The 19,129-nt window shown below is 46.3% G+C and overlaps 1 protein-coding gene across 1 annotated transcript in view; it reads left to right on the forward strand.

Moving 5' to 3' along the window:
- The first annotated feature begins 432 nt into the window (after nt 1–432).
- LOC119440734 (oxytocin receptor-like) overlaps nt 433–19,129 on the forward strand; it is a 103,057-nt gene continuing 84,360 nt past the window's right edge. The window contains exon 1 of the mRNA XM_037705616.2: nt 433–1,438. Coding sequence (XP_037561544.2) covers nt 433–1,438 — 1,006 coding nt within the window. The remainder of the gene's footprint in view (nt 1,439–19,129) is intronic.

Below are 19,129 nucleotides of genomic sequence, written 5' to 3' on the forward strand. Positions count from 1 at the left end.
CTATAGAGAGATAGGGGGGCGGCGTTCGTAAAGTCTAGCGTGAAGGTCCGTAGACTGCCGGAATCTTAGTAGCACGAGTAAGGCCTTCTGAGCGAATGTTCTGAAGTTTTCTTATTGCATTTGGTGAAACTACACATGAGCTTTTTATTTAAAAAAAGGAAAAGAAAAGGGACTAGACCAATATATTTTAGAATGAAGGTATTGGTGTCCTTAACTAGTGTGCCAAAGATGCGAGTGCCACTTTTACTTGTTCACATTTATTTTTACTACCCCACCATGCCTGTGTGATGTTGCACGTTTTAAAATCTTACCACAGATTACGGTTGACTATCGTGAACGCTTGACTCGTTTGTAATTACATTTCGCAAGGTCCAGTCAGTGCGCTGACCTGCTTCATATTTTGCCCTTTTTTTATTCTCTACAGCAGAAGCCATGAATCTTGTGGACGACGCGCATGAGCTGCTTGAACCTACGGCATCGGGGTCAGCGCCGGCCGACGCCAACGAGTCGGCCGGCAGTGACAACATCACCGAACTGGATAACACGGTGCATCGCGACGAGTCGCTGGCGCTCATCGAACTCGCCGTGCTCACCTTCATTTTCGCGCTCACCGTGGTCGGAAACTCGTGCGTTCTGGTGGCCCTAAATGCGCGCCGCTCCAAGATGACGCGCATGTACTACTTCCTGGTGCACCTGTGCGTCTCCGACCTGACCACCGCGTTCTTCACGGTGCTGCCTCAGCTCGGCTGGGACGCCACCTACCGCTTCCAGGGCGGGAACTTCTTCTGCAAGTGCGTCAAGTACGGCCAGATCCTCGGTCCCTACCTCTCCTCATACGTGCTCGTGGTGACGGCCGTGGACCGGTACCAGGCCATCTGCTTCCCGCTCTCCAACTGCTCCTGGACGCCCACCAAGTCCAAGCTCCTGGTGTCGCTAGCCTGGGCCGTGTCGCTGCTCTGCTGCCTGCCTCAGCTGTTCGTCTTCAGCTACCAGGAGGTGGCGCCGGGCGTGTACGACTGCTGGGGCACCTACATCGAGCCGTGGGGCCTGCGCGCCTACGTCACGTGGTACGCCGTGAGCGTCTTCTTCATCCCCCTGCTGGTGCTCGTCTTCACGTACGTCTGCATCTGCCGCGCCATCTGGCAGAACCTGTACCTGAAGCGAAAGAGCTCGGACGTCGAAGGACGTGGTAAGGCGTACCGCTTCAAGAGTCCGCAGGGAGGCGCTGCGGCCGGCACCGACTCATCTTTGCACGTGCGGGGCCCCCTGGTGCCTCGCAGCCACTCGTCAGCACGAGGCCTATCTAGGGCAAAGATCAAGACGGTCAAGATTACCGTGGTGGTGATCAGCTTCTACATCATATGCTCGTCGCCCTTCATCTGCGTCCAGATGTGGATGTACTGGGGCACGGGCCTCGACATGAGCGACGCCTGGACGAGTGAGTACCACGAACGGGAGGCTAGCGACACCATGTCCTCATAGCTTTAACTTTAAATGCAGTTAGGCTGGTTAATTTCGTGGAACTAGGCTTACTAAGAGCGGATGAGAGCAAACACTGTCGTGGTCGTGCCGTATAACTCTGCGCTCGTGGCAGAAGCGTATCCCTCCCCTCCCCCCTTTCCGAAAGTATTCCTGGCTACGCCACTGGTTCGCGGAGCTGGAACAAACTTATACTGACAACAGTGACGCAAAGAATTGTTAGTTGTAGTCGGAAGCTGGCGTACTTGGGCAGTATGCAAAGTGCATGATTGTGACCCTGAAAGGCAGTATCAACGGTCGATTGAAAAAAAGAGAAAGAAAAAAGAAAACAATCATTTGGACATCTACATCTACATTTCAGAAGCACCACCACGCACGACCAAAAAAAGTCTTTAGACAAAATAGTATGCAGCACGCATTTAACTTGTCACAGCAATATCTTGCTTCAGTGACCGCCTGGCGTGACGAATATCCGAACGACAGTTTTGGCAATCTCAACTCAAGCTCTGCTTACGCATTCGCTTATGGTGCCCAGATTCCGACTGGAATTCTCTCTTTGGCCGGAGGCGAATAAACACGTCTCTGTCACGACACCGCACGTGCATCTACCATCTCCCTGGAGGTTTTTCTTCAGCACTCTGCGTCGAGTTCCTCGGCGTTATCACTTATGTATATAGTAGATCACACACGACTGCGAAGTGCGCGGCTTGCATATCACTTACTCCCGCGATGCATGCGGAACCAGGCGTACCGCTAGTTCAGCCCGGCAGATGAGTTGCGTTCATCCATCGCTCGGCTGCAACCATGGCGGGAACCTGTTACCTAAACCATCCACGATTCTTTCCATTAGGAAGTGATATTATCAACGCGTGTCGGAAAGCCTTCTTTTGTAAATTATAGTGACTAATTTAGCAAATTCTATTTAATGCACGTCTTAACAGCGCTACTTTTAGTACGCAGCAATCACTTTATCGTGCCCAAATTCAAGCCTGTATTTTCGCGGGGCCAGCATCCGTAGCACTGCATGAAACTTTTCATACGAAGTGCGGAAACGGGAAATTGCACCTGTCGGCCGCGCGCTAGCATTTGAATATTTAATATAAAAAACAAGACTTACACCTATACTTACAAGAAATACATTCGCAACCATGCAATGACACTTTATTATTATTTTGTTATTACTTGAAATGAACTTTTTCTTCTTTCTTTTTCTTTTTGCGGGGGATTGGGGAGGGGAAGCGAGAAAGGGAAGAGAAGTCACCTCGGCGACCCAAACCTTTAGTTTTTTTTTTAATAGTTTTGGGTACTTTTCAATCTAACGCTTCTAGCGTGTCAGCTTTTCCCACTTAACCAGAACGAGGAAACGCACGCCAATAACAATGTATATATATATATATATATATATATATATATATATATATATATATATATATATATATATATATATATATATATCCACCGAACGTGTGTGTGGATCTATTTGAAGCGAAGCATTATTGCATTCCCTGTAAATAAATCAGATATTGTACAATTCTGCTTATTTTTATGCTTTGCATCGTGTAACTTCGTGAAATGCTGACGTTTACGAACCACACAGGTGAAAACTTAAAATCGTATGCAATGTTTATGTTTCTAGATTACACCTTTCGCAAGCCATGACTAAAATGCGAACAGCAAATCTGGCGAATGACAATTGTGAAACGTCCACGCACCGGTGCCATTAGGTCGAAGGCGATGTACGAAACTCGCCGAGAGAAGAATGGCGAGGAGTTGTTTATGCCAAAAAAAGTACGAAAGATATGTAAATACACTCCAGGATTATGTACTCTTCGTGTCACAGTGGAGGTCGCAGGGAAAGGCCTTCGTCCTGCAGTGGACATAAAAAAAATTGGCTGCTGCTGCTGCTGCTGCTGCTGCTGCTGCTGCTGCTGCTGATGCTGATGCTGCTGCTGCTGCTGCTGCTGCTGCTGCTGCTGCTGATGCTGATGCTGCTGCTGCTGCTGCTGCTGCTGCTGCTGCTGCTGATGATGATGATGATGATGATGATGTCAAAGTAGACAGCATCGCGAAGACAGCATCGAAGTTAAGAACGATGCAGACTACTTTCCTGTCTAAACAAGATGGCGACTGAGCAGGGCGCTTAGAAACTCGACGGGAAGGTTGTCTGCGCGCACACAAAACGTAGACACGCTTTTCTATACCCTTAATGTAAGTCACATCATGTTTTTCATAGGTTCGCAGGCGAAATACTTAAAATACAGAACTAATATGCTTTTCTCATTTTCTCTTTGCCGCCGCGAGGTGGCGTCACGTCGCAGAAGCGTCTTCCAGACGGCTCGAAACGCGTTCCATTATTCTCCTCGAAGATGTCTTGACTGTCTTCGTAGACGTCAAAGTAGACTGTCTACGATGATGGAAAGAATTGGAACCAGCCATTCTAAGATATGACAAAAGCTGGCATATACCTACTGGTACATACCCACATACCCAATAGACCAAGAATTGGTAGGACAACTATAAGCAGTTCAAGAAAATTGAAAGAACCACTGAATAGCGCCCGGTATTTCATCGAGAGTCTTTCTGCTTTAGAGTTATACAAGGGCCCACAATCTATGTGCAGGTCTTATACCGAGATTTTTGTTTTATTGCGCACAAAAGAGATGCGCTCACTTGCCCGACATTGTGGACGAACATTGCGTGCTATACAAACTGGTTCACTGAGTGAGGCAGGAACGAAGGACGACAAGCTCAGTATAGTAGACAAGGAATGTTTCGCTTTAAAAGGAACGTACATTAGCTATATATCCGTTATATTTCGTGCAAATAGGTGCCCTCACTGTATAATTTGAAAGTGTATTTCTCTACTTAAACATAGAAGCTATCCAACCTTAGCACCATGTCAATCTTTATTTGCTGTTTCTTTACTGCAGAACAAATATACCTCTAAGCTTCAGAACCTTTCTTTTATTTTTTTGTGAGCAGCATCTGGCACCACTAAATAGGTTCAACATGTAGCCTGTAGGAAAGCCTTCGTGATAAATTACGATGTCAGACAGAGTATCAGTACGAAAAAAAAGAAGAAATTCATATGCGTGGGCTACGAAGAGAGGAACAGTGGAATCCTTATTCCGATATTCTTTGCCTTTTTTTCATGAAAAAAAAAAGCTAGAGCAAAAAAAAAAAAATGACGCGGCAACTTCAAAGGAACATCAGAACGAAGACTACCTGGTTCCAGCTGAAGCGAGGTTGGAACCTACTTTGCCGCCACTGCTCTCTAGATTCTTCGGCAGCTGATTATATTCTCATGTAAATTTTGCTTCGTCCAAGTGGTTACGCAAAAAAGGCCCGTAATTGAAACACAGACCTCCCCGATAAGGGCAGAATAGCGCATGTTATGAGCTACATTGAAAAACTTTCTTCAAGTAAATGAGAAAGAACGAGAAGGCGTCCGTCGGGTTCCAAGTATATTACTTCGGCCGGCAATCTGATTACCCGAAACATTGCGGTAGGGATTGGACGAAAGTGAGCATAACTTTTCCTGCCAATGGCGCTTTCTCTCCGCCTGCAAGAAGTACAGAGAAGAGAAAGTTCCTACGACCAGATTGATGCAAGCTGGGTACGAGGTAATTTTGTCGCTGGGTCCTTAAGTATAGACGACAACGTCTGTTATCCATTGGATGTACTTCTGAAAGCAGATCCCGGTACGCGTGTTTTGTGCCCGCGAGGACATTATTTTTTTCCTGCGGTTTCTAATCCGTGCACGCTTCAAGAAGCAGGTTTATTTTTAGAAAAAAGGTTTGCTTTTGAGATGCTCTTTTTCTTTGTAAGATTATCTGTGTGAGAGACAGCTAGGCTAAGAAATAAAATTGCAGCCCCATGATGCATGCAAAAATATCAAGCCTTCGTTTGCTTGTTTCCTGCATTAACGTTTTTTTTTTTTTCGCTGCACTATATTACTCCGCTACTCTCGCTACTTAGTTTTTTATTGTGTAGTTCTATGGCACCCGTACTTACGCCAACGTAGTTTGCAAATTTGTTTGAAACCTATCAGGCGAGCAGCTGCAAAAGTTGCATTCAATGTTCTCCCAAGATGGGCCAGTGTCGAGATTATTCGATATTTTCCCGTCGTTCCCCAGCTGCGTAATAAGTGATCACTCCTGTCCTCAACAGCGCGAACATATATATTCGCCGCACGCAACAGCCGCGCCACATCAGGGAGGAGCTTTGCGCCGATCCTAACTCTCTTGCATGCGTAATCATGCGAACGACAATTAAAATTTAGAGTCGGATATCTCGGAGCACAGGCACGCTAGAATAATTCTTCCAACTGATGCTGTGGAGAAACACGACTGCCTCTAACTTTTCAATACAAACATGCCTACTTACTGCAGCCCCTAAAAAGCTAATTATTCAATTTTAGTTAATCAAGCCACCGACATCAATAATTACCACCTTATTCTGTGTTACCCTGGGCGCATAACCTTAGTGTAGAGGTGGTCTTCACGTACATCTAAGCGCCTAACTACAAATAAAAAAAAACACCTGTCGACCTAATTTTGAACACCTTATATATATATATATATATATATATATATATATATATATATATATATATATATATATATATACTTTTTCGGGAGCAGCGTATTTGTCTGGTTAAGCTCTACGCCACCAGGTGGCTGTACCGTGCAGGCCGTTCATGTTTGCGCCTCTGGTCATCTGGTAAAACGCCCAGCCTGCTTGTGTTTACCAGAATAGCGGACACGCTTAGTTGTAATGCTTGTGATGAGCAGGTTCTTTTGTGTTAATGTTCTGGCGGTTCTCTGAGGCGGAGCCTCCCAGAACCCAATCGAGGACAAAGCCGTTTGTGGAATCACACACACACAAACTTTTAATGAAACTAGAAACGGAAAATTAACCATAAAAACAAACACAAAAGATAACATGAAAACACGTGATGTGAAACGCTAATGTTTGAGGCAATTCGGGCAGGCTGCGGGTGGGCGTATGCAATACAGTCTCGACGCGGCGAAGCGGAGACGACGAGAGAAGTGGTGTTGGTCTCACCAAAGGTCGCTGTATCGGACCGGCTACCAGAGCGTGGCAGCTCTGGCTCAGAGGAAGAAGACAGGCAGCTCGGCAGCACGGACCGACGGTGGTGACGTTCTGGTCGGGCAGCTGATCGTGGCACTCGGGCTCGTAGCCCGTCAGCTCACGTTCTGCCCACGGACGCTCACCGGCCTCGGGCAGCAGCAGTTGACTATCGGGCAGGGTGGCGATGCCCGGGAAGGCAGGCGGCTTGGCAGCAGGGGTTGACGGCGGCGGCGTCCTGGCCGGGCAGCTGGTCGTGGAGCTCGGGCCCGTAGCCCGACTGCTCTCGTTCTGCCCACGGGCGCAGACGCTCGCCGGCCTCGGGCAGCAGTTCTCGAATGGATGGAGTGGCGGCGCCCAGGAATGGGTTGGCAGGAGGCCCCGGCCGGGTGAAGTCCTGGTGGCTCGGGTCCGGAACCCGACGGCCGTCTTCAACTCCCGATTCGGTGGCCGACCTTGTCCTGGTGCGTAGTTGTAATGCTAGAACTGCTCGTTAGACAAGATGCCAGCCAGTTTACTTGCTTGACATATTACTTACGAATGCGACTGGCCAATGGCAAACAGCACTTCCGAACGAAAAGCCATGCGAATTTAGCCCCTGGGAGCCAAAAGAGCTCCCTTGTCAAACTTTCGCCGTTTGCTGTTTTCATACATATCGCATCATATGCTCAAATACTTGCCATGATATATCTGGCAATCGTTTCTAATCATGCTTATGCCCTGGCAGTCGTTTAGCCGTGAATGCACAACTTCAAATTCCTTAGAGGGCGAACATGGGTGAACTTGCTAGCACCGTTTGACGTAAACCAGCCAGTGGCCGGCCTATTGCTTAATCACACTCAAATTTATCTCCATGTTGCAGTCGATATGCCCCATAATACGTGAACACGCCGTTCACTTCAACTATATTGCAACAATCTAGCGCGGATACCACCGGGACGTGCGCGTACGCGTGCCTGAACAGCCTCTAACAAGACAAGTTAGGTTATTAGGACGTCAAGCCAACCGTGACGAGCACGGGCCGCACTTCCTTCTAACTCATGAAGCTAGTGCCACAATCGCAAGCTTCTTTCACTTTTTTTGTCTTCTTTTTGCATGCGGTGAGAGGAAGTGAACACTCTCGTTAGAAGCACTGCAGTACCACGAAAACGCGGCCGGTTCGTTAAAGAAGCGCGCAGTGGGTCATTAAATGCACCAAGCGTTCGGCCAACCTATCATAACATTTACGTTTCCCGTATTATTTCGCGAGTTCGTTCCGGAGCTCTAATTGACAACCATGAGGTTGAGCGGAAGAGCTCGTTTCTTCGTGAGCTAATATGGAACCTGGAGCCGTATTCACAAAGCTCTTTGTAACTGCAGCTTGATTTTGATCGGCCGCTTTCACCTATAGTACGTCCAATACTACTATTGGCTTGCACTTTCTCTTAGGAACTTTTCTAGTGTGAGAACTTTTTGTTTTGGTCTGTGAATGCGGGCCGTGAGCCCAAGTTGACAATATTTCTCTCTTAAACACAGTTTCATTGTAATTATTATAACCCTCGACATTTCTTTTTAACGTAAGTTCTTTGTAACATAGGAATTTGTTTGTTCGTTTCTTCGTGTGCATTATTCATTATCTGCTTAGGTGGATTAAAAATTAGCTACTCGAACGGCACATTTCGCACTGAATGATCACACCAAGAACGAAAGCGCGGAATATTTAACGGTATAAATTCGCTAATATAATAAATTTCTACGAAAGAACTGGTCAATTAGTTTTTACAGTAAAAAAGGAGTGCGTATGAATGATAATAAGGCTGAATAATTAAGCTGAGTTTGCAATTTCCGCGTTGGCCCTGCTTCATAGAGGACTTATTACAGACGCATCCTATTCCGTATTCAGCTGCGCTTGCTGTAAAGAATAGTAATTTGTGCGTGCCCCCACAAAAACGATTTGATCGAGACATACAACCAGTTCTCCTTGTTCAGTTCTATTTCCAGGTTCTCCTTCTCTTTGAAACTTGCGGCGTCATTGTTTTTTCGGGGCTTCTCATTTATGCCTCATTTCTTGTGCGGGAACGCAATATTCACGGAAATAGCGCGCCATTTTTTCTTCGTTAAGCTGCTTTCGCCAAGCGAAAACGAATTACAGACCATGCGTGACAGCATTCACGGCTATTTTCTGCGACCTGGCCAGAGGCATTTGAAAGACCAGCAAGAAGTCGCTTAGGAATCAGTTCGGAAGAACTATCGAGCTAATTTCATTAGTATACGAGTCGGCTTCAGGATCAGCAGGTATAAGTGAAAAAAAAAATAGAATGAACCAAGAAGTCAAATAATCGACGTGAAATGCTTTCTGAAGGTCTACCATTCCAATAAAAACACAAAGAAGTGAAATAAAATTAAGAAGAGAAAAGAAAGAAGTACGTCAGAGCGGTGCCATTCGAGGCATCAGGATAATTCCCTCAATGCTGACTACTAATATCAATTTCCGGACGCTCCACGGCAAAAAGAGAGACGACTTCATCGCCCCCCCCCCCTCCCCCCAGATTACACCTTCCTTCGCAGTTTAACGTGGCTACATTTACCTCGCGCCCATAACTCAATTCCTGCGAGGGTCATCGTTTTTGGTAGCACGCGATCCGTACAGTCAGCGGGCGAGCGCTGTTGCTTGCGGACGACAGGCAGTCACCGTAAGAGGACGACGGAGGGTTCCGTGATGCATACGTGCCACGTTCGGCGAATGAGATGTGTCTCATATTCCGGCATTGTATCTCACCGAAGCTGTGTCGTGCGGCCGAAGGGACGGCACGTGCTCTGATGAGTGCTCACGAGAATGTGGTTTCGTGTTCGGCTTCCATTTGTGCTGAAGCCGCGGTGTTTCGTCGAATGCATATGCAGATGTCTAAACGTGCGCCGCATTTCAGGGAGCCTCTTGCAGGTCTGCGCTGCAAGAGGGGTACGTGACAAAGAAACCGCGCCACGGAGCCGGTGCTGTATTGTGTATTCTTTCTTATTTCCAACATACTTGCACTATTAACATATTCTTAGCAATGGCGCGCCAACAAGCCCAGATTGTAACGATAGGGAGCAACGGGTGACTCGCGTGAAGGCATGTTACGGGATCCACGGATATCGTTGAACTGTCTGTCTCCTTCTCTCTCTCTCGCCACCTTTCTCTCCTTATGTTTCTTTTTTCCTGTCTTCTTTTTATTTTTTTCCTATCCATTTGCTATATCCTTTTCCCGATAGCCTTCTTTTTGTTTCTTGAGAGAGTCGTACTGAAAGTAATTATCCACCCTCTTTTGCAAGTCTGGAAGTGCACAAGAATGTGTGTTTTGTGGCACGTAGCGCCATCTTTCCTGCCATCATTGATCGCCATTTGGAATCAAGAGGTTACATAATCTAGCCACCAGACGCTCAGTCATATATGGCAGCACACTATGTCTCATTTCGTCAACGTGAGGGGATACAAGAGCAAAATTTAGTCGCAGAAATTTACAAGAGGCTTCAGCTTACGTATACCGACGCAAGAATGCGCTCGAGCAATGCGCCAAGATTGCCTGTAGACATATTAAGTATGTCCAAGCGAGCACTGAAGTTCAGCCCCGGAGTGGTCGCCCTCGGACAAACGTGACTGAAGCCAGCAAGAGGACCGTTGATACAGTCGCCAAAGAAGACAAGCAAGAAACAACGGACAAACATCGAGAATGCTTGGAAAAATGTTACAGTGTAGTTGGTGAGATTATTGAAAGCTTGGATTGCTGAAAAATAAATGTTGCTCAATACGTTGAAACACTGCAGCAGCTCCATCGTTCATTTCGCGATAAGCGACCTAGAAGAAACACGGTCTTGGCGCACCACTGATGCGCGCCCTCACACTTGTCGCTGAGCAGTGGAGTGGATTGACAGGAGGGAAAGGGAAGGTGCTCTCTCATGGACCTCAAGTGGAACTGAATGCGAAGCCAGCAATGTGAGACGCCTGAGGCAATCCGAGCGGCAATGCGTCACTTACAAGGCTGGAGCGTATAGTTCTACGTATAATGCAAATGTATTGTCAGGCTCCCCAATTGGTGGGGAGAAAAGTATGCCGAGTAGTTTACGATACGAAGAAAAATGATCAAAATTCAGAAAAAATACACTGACAACGTTTTATTTTCAATAATACGGCGTAACATCTTGCGGAGAAAAGTTGTTGCGCATTACTTTGAGTATAACCCACGCGTATCCGTTTCACGCAATACTGATACTATAAGTGTTCTGTGCTGTTTCAGTAGTCTACCAATACTACAACAACACAACTGCAGTCAACGCTATAAACCAGTTTTAACGCTGTCGCGTTAAAACTTGTTTATTATACCGCATTGTTGCCATCAGAGCATACGAGCGTCGGCACCAAACATCACGCGTTTCGCTCCCCATACGTTCTTCCTCTCCTCTTGCTGGTTCGCGCCAACTCTCCCCTCCGCTACGAATCCCACATCGACGGCTGCCAAGGAGGCAGGCGACTGTCCCGCACAATGCGAACACATTAAAAGAAATATCTTAGACTCTGAAATGACTCCTAAAAGTGGCTCAGACGGTTCCGCGTACGTGTAGGCGGGCGCAGATCTCTTGGCCGCTTATTGGAACACCGCCCACGCGAGCGTGCTCTTTTTCTGATTGGATGGCGCACACTCGTAACCTTGACTCTACGGACAAAGTCGGACCGATTATAGCGCATTACAGCCGTGCCGAAAACTTTCACAGGGAAAGCAAGTGCGCGATCCTTCGCTTCGAGCCAGAATCGAGCTGCGTTCGTGTTTTCGCCGGGAAATTAACGGGGCTTCTTCGCCAAGCGGCGAGAACGGCATTGCCCCGAGAAGGAACAGAAAGTGCATCGTATACTTGGCACGAAGCACGTACACTTGATGGTGCCCCGCCATATAATCGGGTTGAGCGCGGCCGTAAATCGACCTTACCGTTGGCAGCGGCGGTAACATTGTCACATAACGCGAACGGAGGGAGGGGGTCTTTTTATACGAAAGCACAGTTGAACGCGTTCTGATCTGGATGCTGCAGCGCTATTGACCGTTAATTCTATCCACTGCTCCAGATGGTTGTTCATATACTTTTTTTATGCGTAAGCCCGTGGAATGTCGAGTGAAAGCTTTTAATTCCGTCTAAACGATCGCACCTTCACACGTCGTTGCCATTTCATGCTACCCCTATTTTTTCCCCTCTTTGTTTTCGGCAAGCTGGTGGAATGTCGTGAATCGTTTTCCTTCGGTTGAACGAGTGATGCTCGTAGCAGTGGCGTTCAGTCTGAGGGCAATCATGGCCAATCTAAAATGATCATGCGCGTTAGACGCGAAAATGTTTTAGCAGATGTTTTTTGGCCCCATTAGTATTTGCCACTTGGTACGTTTACCCTTAAACAGACGAGCGCAATGGCTAAATGTTTGAACATTGGCAATACAGCCTTGGTAATCGTTCATGTTACCCCTTTCCGTTTGCTTTATGCGGTGACACAGGAACAGATAGTGATGTGCCGTGGTGCCCGTGTTTCAAGTTGCAACAATACTTTGTATCATTTGCGTCGATAAAGAAGTGTCAGCATTGCTAATGGCCTTGCCGATTACTCTACAGAAATGTTTTGTAAATGTTTGGCAAAGTAGTGAAATTTATATTTAAGGAGGTCAAAACAGAAAATAAAGAAATAAGAATTAAGGAACGGCACAATGCATTGGTAGGGCAACGCATGCGTAATGCGGAGGTTGTGGGTTCGGATTCCACCGCAGGCAAGTTGTTTAATCGTCCACTTTTATCTCCCTTTAGCTTATCACTTCCACGCTTCAAATAAACTTTAAGTGACTTCTCCTATCCTTTCCTTAATTGGCTTCATTATCTGTTGGCTTCATAAGTTTGTGACTAACATCACATGGTGTGAGGCAGATGAGGATCGCTACAGACGACAGCCACGACCGAATAAAATAAAATAAAATAAAACAGCCACGACGAATAAAATAAAATAAAAAGAAGATAGCAGTTTCGTAAGACTCGCACCTACTTGAAGTTCAATCTTTTGGAAGTAAGTCGATGGATGAATCTGTGAGTGAAGGTCGTGGGAGACTGAGCTGTTGAAACTTGCTCAACAGCGCAAATCGAGGACTGGGAAGACAGAGAGCACAGGGAACACAATCAGCTAAGTAGAAAAACAAGCAGGGCCTGCATTCGCGCAAAACTTCTTACACCAGTAACTCTTTGTCAGAAGAGCCTCCACTCAATCGTGACGTTGGTCATATCATTAGCGAAGTGCGGCCAGCCCATGACAATTGGCGCATAAGAACGGAAAGCTCCAACAATTCGTCCTCGGTTGTGTGTCTTGTAGGCGCTGATACAACAAAATGTACAGAAGCACGAACAAGTATGAACTGCTTGGCACTGCGCATATGTTGTGCGTGGCGCCGAATCGGAAGAACAGAATGCGTCGTCACCTGCATATGGGTGTAGCCGTCCTATACCGGTTTTTATTCGTAATCAATAAACTTGTTTTGATTGTTCTTTTTCTTAGATAACATTTTCGGTATCCAGTACTTTCAGTGGTGAAAGTACTCTTCATTTGCTGCTTATGAAAACAATAATGAAAACAATGTGGTGATTTGTATGCGACACAAGGCGCTGCCAGCGTACAGGTGGGTTCAAAAAATTACAGTTGAAAGCCAAACTATTTGTTTTCTGCGTCAAACCATGACCTTCTTGACTTAAATTCTGGAGTTTTGCATGCCAAAACCACGATATGACTATGAGGCATGCCTTAGTGGAGGACTCCGTATTAATTGCATCGAGTTCAATGGAATAAGCGTCGTAGAACTTTTCATCTGGTCATGCAAGCGTTTATATCCTGAAAGGAGGATACTTCTGGACAACATGGGCAGAAGAGGATTTCCTCACAAACAAGTCGAAAAGTTAGTCTTCCCGGAAGAACAGCGGATAATATACGCAAGGAAGTGACCTGCATTCTTCTCACATTTATGCGAGAGATGGTACTGATGGACATATGGTGGCATATTTGATGCAGAATGAGACGCTCAGGCGGAACAACTCCCGACCAGGTCTGCCAGGCAAACCCCGCCTGTAGCTACATCACCACCACGACCACCACGTGCACCTGGAGATGGCAGTATGCCGGCCAGTAATAGCACATTTCTGAAGCCCTAAATTTCACCACTGACAGCAAATTCCTGTGACGTAAATATACCATCAACGAATCGCCACCCTCGCGGCAATCGCCCTCTCGATTAGCTGGTGAACTAACACCGACCAATAAGGTAATGCTCTTGCGTGGGAAGTTTTGTAAATACTAGAACATTTGGTTTTCCCGGCGATTTTTTGTCAAAACGAAGGGCGAAAAAAAAGGAGAAGAAAACATGCCCGCTAGAACTTGTTCGCCAAACGAGTTGTTTCTTAGCAGGCCCCCCTCCCATTTTTACAGATAATTTTGATCCACTAAACAGCGCGACATCAGCCTCAGTTGGAATGGTCGAGTTTTAGACCTAGCGTGGTGACAAATAGGTAATCGATGATTGCTCACGGATGCTGCTTGGATGATAAGTGGTCGGGCTCTATCGCGCGCAGGAAACGCCCCATGCACTGAAGACTAGAGAGGAAGATTTCCTGCGGGACCGAATTTGAGTTTCATATTCCAAATGTAGGTGAAACGCACAGACGCTCGCATTAGGTGGCGGCTTAACAAAGCTGGACTAAACTCGCGTTATGCGGAGCAGTGGCGTAAATTGTGCACCAAGATTAGAGCTCCGAGAATCCCCTCGCGTTCCTTGGGGAAGTATTCCTGTGCCGTATTCTTTTCCAGCCTTCGCAATGAAGGCATTATGCGCAGAGCTAAATTTTACAGTGAATAGCCATTAACTCTGCACTCCGAGTCAAAGCGTCTGGGTGTGTGCTGTTCATAACAAGACGCCCGCAACAAGAAATTACAATCATCATATCGTCATTACGGTATTCAAATTATATAAATGCTCAAAAATAAAGAAATAAAAAAGGTATACTTCAACAATTCTACCGGGTCTAAAATTATTTACTGCAACAGCGGCAGGTTTTCACAGCACGGACAACGCAATTTCCGGGGGATAAATCCAGAACGCTTTTCATTTGTAAGTGCTCTTCGTAATATTGGGCACTTGCTGTCACTAATAAGTTGTTCGGTGCCAAATTCGCTTAGTTATCATCTTACGAACAATTCTCGCGTATAGGAGCTTTTCTGAATACGAGTTCCGAGTGGCAATATCCTCGTTGTATATAGTGCATACAACTTCCTCTTCTGCCACAACTGTGGTGCCTAATCTGGCTTCGGTAATATACTTGCACAGACGCCGCCACTCTCGGAGTCCGCTTGGCACCTAAGACCTTCACCCAGATTGGCAAGCACCAAAGCCGTGCTAAAGCACAATGCTTAGCGCATCCTGCTCTCATGCCGCAAAAATTGGCATGAGTTCAATCGGCAGTAAAGCCCCTGGATCTTCAAAAGTAGCGACAACTACCGGCAGTGCCTCATGCTTTGTGCCAAGAAAAAAAAAACATCGCAGTTTCACCCGAAAGGCGAAACATCGATTGCGATATCAAATTAGTAGACAGCTATACGAAGTGAGGCTAGTAGCTTTATCGGCCTTGTAAACATTCGCTTACTAACTAAATTAACAAGCATGGTGTCACGCGCGCAAAAGCAAACATGAACACATCTCACTCAATCACCGCAGAAACTCGCTGTCAAAACGCTGGAGTGAGAAAGCGCGGTTGCAGCAGCGAGCGACTTAACCTTCATGCTGCCTCTCGCTTCAACGCGAACTAAGAGGATAAAACAGCGCACACGGTGCACTCTGTCCTCACAGCAGATCGTTTTCAAGACAGGGCCCACGGGGCCGCGCGCGGCCGCGCCATACGCAACAGCCACTGGAGTAGAACGCCCTCCTCACCGACCTCCACCCTCCCGGTGCCTTGCGCGCGACAGAAGACGGCGCGCTTCCTCCTCGCTTTGCTCCATTGCGCGCGCGCGATTGAGCCGCCATGCTCGGCTCACACTCGCACGCTTTCACTGGCACATACAGCATAAGGCGCGCGGCAACGATGTTATCGCCCCTTGGACTTTATACGGAACATCACGGCGACGGCAGAAATGCGCCGGGGGTGTCCACATAATTGCTATCGCAATAAAATAGTTATTTGCGCGAGCGCTCGAGTTACTTTTGTGCTTCAGTACATAGAACGACGTTTTGTTAAGAAAGTAATTGGAATGCCAATGCATTTCTCCTAAAAGTTCGGGAATGAATAATATCTCTAAACTGGTGTCATCCTGAGAATTCGTTCCAAGTGGATCCGCCTTGCGAAATCCACGGCTACAATTCGTAACTTGCAATATGGGCCATAAGGTAATTAGTTAGAAACCTAATTAGTGCGTTATTGTTAATTAGTTGATTATGCATTTCAATTTTTGGGCAAGTAATGTCCGCCTCTTCGAGTAGACCAGCTGATGAACTAGAATTGCGCTGTCTGCCACAGGCAACCTTTAAGAATTTTTGAAAATGTTCGCTGAAGCACCATGTATGTTTCGTACTTATGTGTACATACACCTCTGCACAAAATGCCTTTCTTCACCACGCCTTTCTTCAACGTCGCATTAGCCCACAGGTCATCACTACATCCACATCGCACACCATGTGGCCATGCGCACTTGTGCTTGCATTTTTAAGCAGAAGATGAGAAAATTTACGTAGGTTGAAAATAAAATACACTTACATGCATCCGCTGTCTCTCTGCATGTGTAACGCTTATTTGAGACGATTCGAGAAAGCGGTGCTTAGCGCAGGTTCCAACAAGGCCGTTGAATCTTCCGCAATATATTTTGCTGTGTTACTTTATGGACATTTAGAAGACCGAAGCGAACGAGCGACAATATCATTAGAATATGTGCGAAGGAAATGGTCTCACATTACTGCCCAATTTTCCAGGTCTTTTGTGAGCGAAGAATGCTTGAACGAATGATATCGGCACGCATATATAAACGCTACTGCATTTGCGCTAGTCAAAAGTTTCATTAGTACACTCGCATTGCTAAATGACTGCACGAGCCGACATTTAAAACAAAACGAGCTGCATGCATCGCCTTCACTTTCCATCGGAAGCGAAGTGTCGCGGAACCGTAGCGCACCGCAAGACGATCACGGGAATATGTCGCGCACGTGCCTCTGGTAACAACGGAACTTGATCTGAACTGCAAGTAGTTTTACATAAATTACAAAGTGGTCGTTTGCCTGCGTGAGTTCTTAGCACGTAAGCTACTTTCAAACTCCATTAAAGGTGATACGAGTTGGAATATCAGATTTATTAAAGCGCGGCATACAAACTGTCGCTGCGAGCGTCCCATGCAAAACTTCCGCAGTCATGAGCGACGACAGTTCTGTTCACTCGTTAAAAACTCAAGCTCTTAATGAGCGAACAAACTGTCGTTCACTCGTTACATACTTCGGATTGAAATGCTAATGGTAACAAACCCATGCTTGTGAAAAGTGAACCTTACGAAGTGTAAACGAAGAGTACTATCATTTAATCATTGGACTCTCCCGCAAATCGCAAGCTGTCCTATACTGCGCATCCAGGCAAGAGCGATCGACGAATCAATGCAACACTGTTCGTCTTCTACACTCAACACTTCCAAGCAGCGCCCTGCGTCAGTGTTAATAATTGCTACGAACGCAGCACGTTGACTTCATGACGAGCACATTACGAAAAACCGCTGGCGGGTCTTACGCAGCTGGATTAATAATGACACTGCGTAGGCAGCATCGAGTCAAAAGGTGATGAACTCGCTGCTGTTGACACGTTACAGACTAATCGACGCAAATAACCGATGTACTATGAACAAATAGCACTATCCCAAGCATTTCTGCTGCGTCTTTGGCGTGACACAGAAGCGCTTGTTTAATTACTCGTGGCACCCATCGTAAACTATTTCGTCGTTGCCGTGGCCCCATTGCATATACCTGCTTCACCGAAACCCTACACCTACTCCCCCCCCCCCCCCCCCCCCCGCCGCAGGAAAAAAAAAAAAAAAAAAAAAAACTTTCGAGTGGAGTTTTTGGCATCCTAATTATTTAATAACATTTCGTTGCGGGCTCAGACCCAGTGATATATGTGATGTATATATATTCACAAGTATCTCTACTAGTGTTGCGATACAGTTGTTCTAGGGGGAAACAAAAGACAAAATGCACGTATTGACAGAAAAAAATAAAGAAAAGAAAACCTACAGGCTCTTGCGTGAGAACTGTTCGTAAGAGCAGATGGAAGTTATTCGTCGTATTGAATTTATTATTGTCGAAGGCGATCATGCCTTCTCAGTGTAAAAAAAAATATTGATCATGCCCTCTCTGCGTTAACATTGCATTGTCTTCCAGGCCGATAAATAAAGACAAACGGCTTCTTTAACGAAGTACGAAATTCTGCGCCTGCATGGAGAGAACTTCCGGCACGTTGACGTGCAAAACAAGCTCAAGTGGAGACACGAGGGCCCTCGGGATGACAGCAAATTAAATGTGATTATAGTCGCAAAATAAACGAGAGAGACAGAGAGAGAAAGTAGAAAGCAACTCGCGAAACTAAGAAAACGAGAGAAAAAGATAATTTTGCTGAAATTACGTGAATGGACTTCAGTACATTCCAGAAATATCTTTATCACTCGTGTGAAGAAGCGAAAAACTGAAAGGCGTCCCTTTGTTTTGATCAGCACAGACAGTGTCGTGATATAGGGCGCTCGTTCATGCATCCTCGGTTACTTGTTTTGCATACGCGTAAGGACGACACCATTCCAATATGGTAATGATATCGTGGGCATTCCACTAATGAACGTACCAGCGGAAGTCGCCGCAAGAGCTATCGATCATTTCCACTCGAGCACAAGTAAGGAAGCTTTCTGTAAATGCTTCGTTGAAACGCAGACAATGCTTGCTTCTGAATGGTGTGGGAGCTGCGTTTCAAACTGACATTTCAGTTCTGATCCTGCAACCAAAGAAAAAGTCTTAATGAGGTAGCAGGCAGCTAGCGTATGTCCTCCTATGTCTTTAATGAAGTATGGAAGTGAAGAAGAAATTAAAGGCAGTAAAGTTAACCAGGGCTGAGTTCGGTTGGCTACCCTGCCCTGAGGGAAAGGGAGCAAAAGCTTGAGAGAAGGAGGGAAAGTACAGTGTTGATGTCACCGACGTAGTGAAAGTTCTCTGCGCAAAATCACAGGTGGTTTCTCCTTGCGGTAGCCTTCAGAAAACGCAGTCGTGCTTTTATGGCCTTCTGCGGCTGTGATATAGAACGCCATGGTCCCAAAATCTTGTTCAACGAGAAATGTCGACCGTCTAGCTTGTTTGAACCTTTGCGGAGGTCAAACCTTTCATGTCGAAAGAATGGGCAGTAGCACAAAAGATCTGCTATAGTTTGTTCAGCGTTATCGGTCATTCCACTCAAGAAAGATATCCATTGGAAAACGTAACGACAAAGTTTAAGCGGCACAGTACTCTTTTTTCACTTTGAGGAAGAT

This window comes from Dermacentor silvarum, chromosome 2 (genome assembly GCF_013339745.2).
Source record: "Dermacentor silvarum isolate Dsil-2018 chromosome 2, BIME_Dsil_1.4, whole genome shotgun sequence".
Lineage (NCBI taxonomy): Eukaryota > Metazoa > Arthropoda > Arachnida > Ixodida > Ixodidae > Dermacentor > Dermacentor silvarum.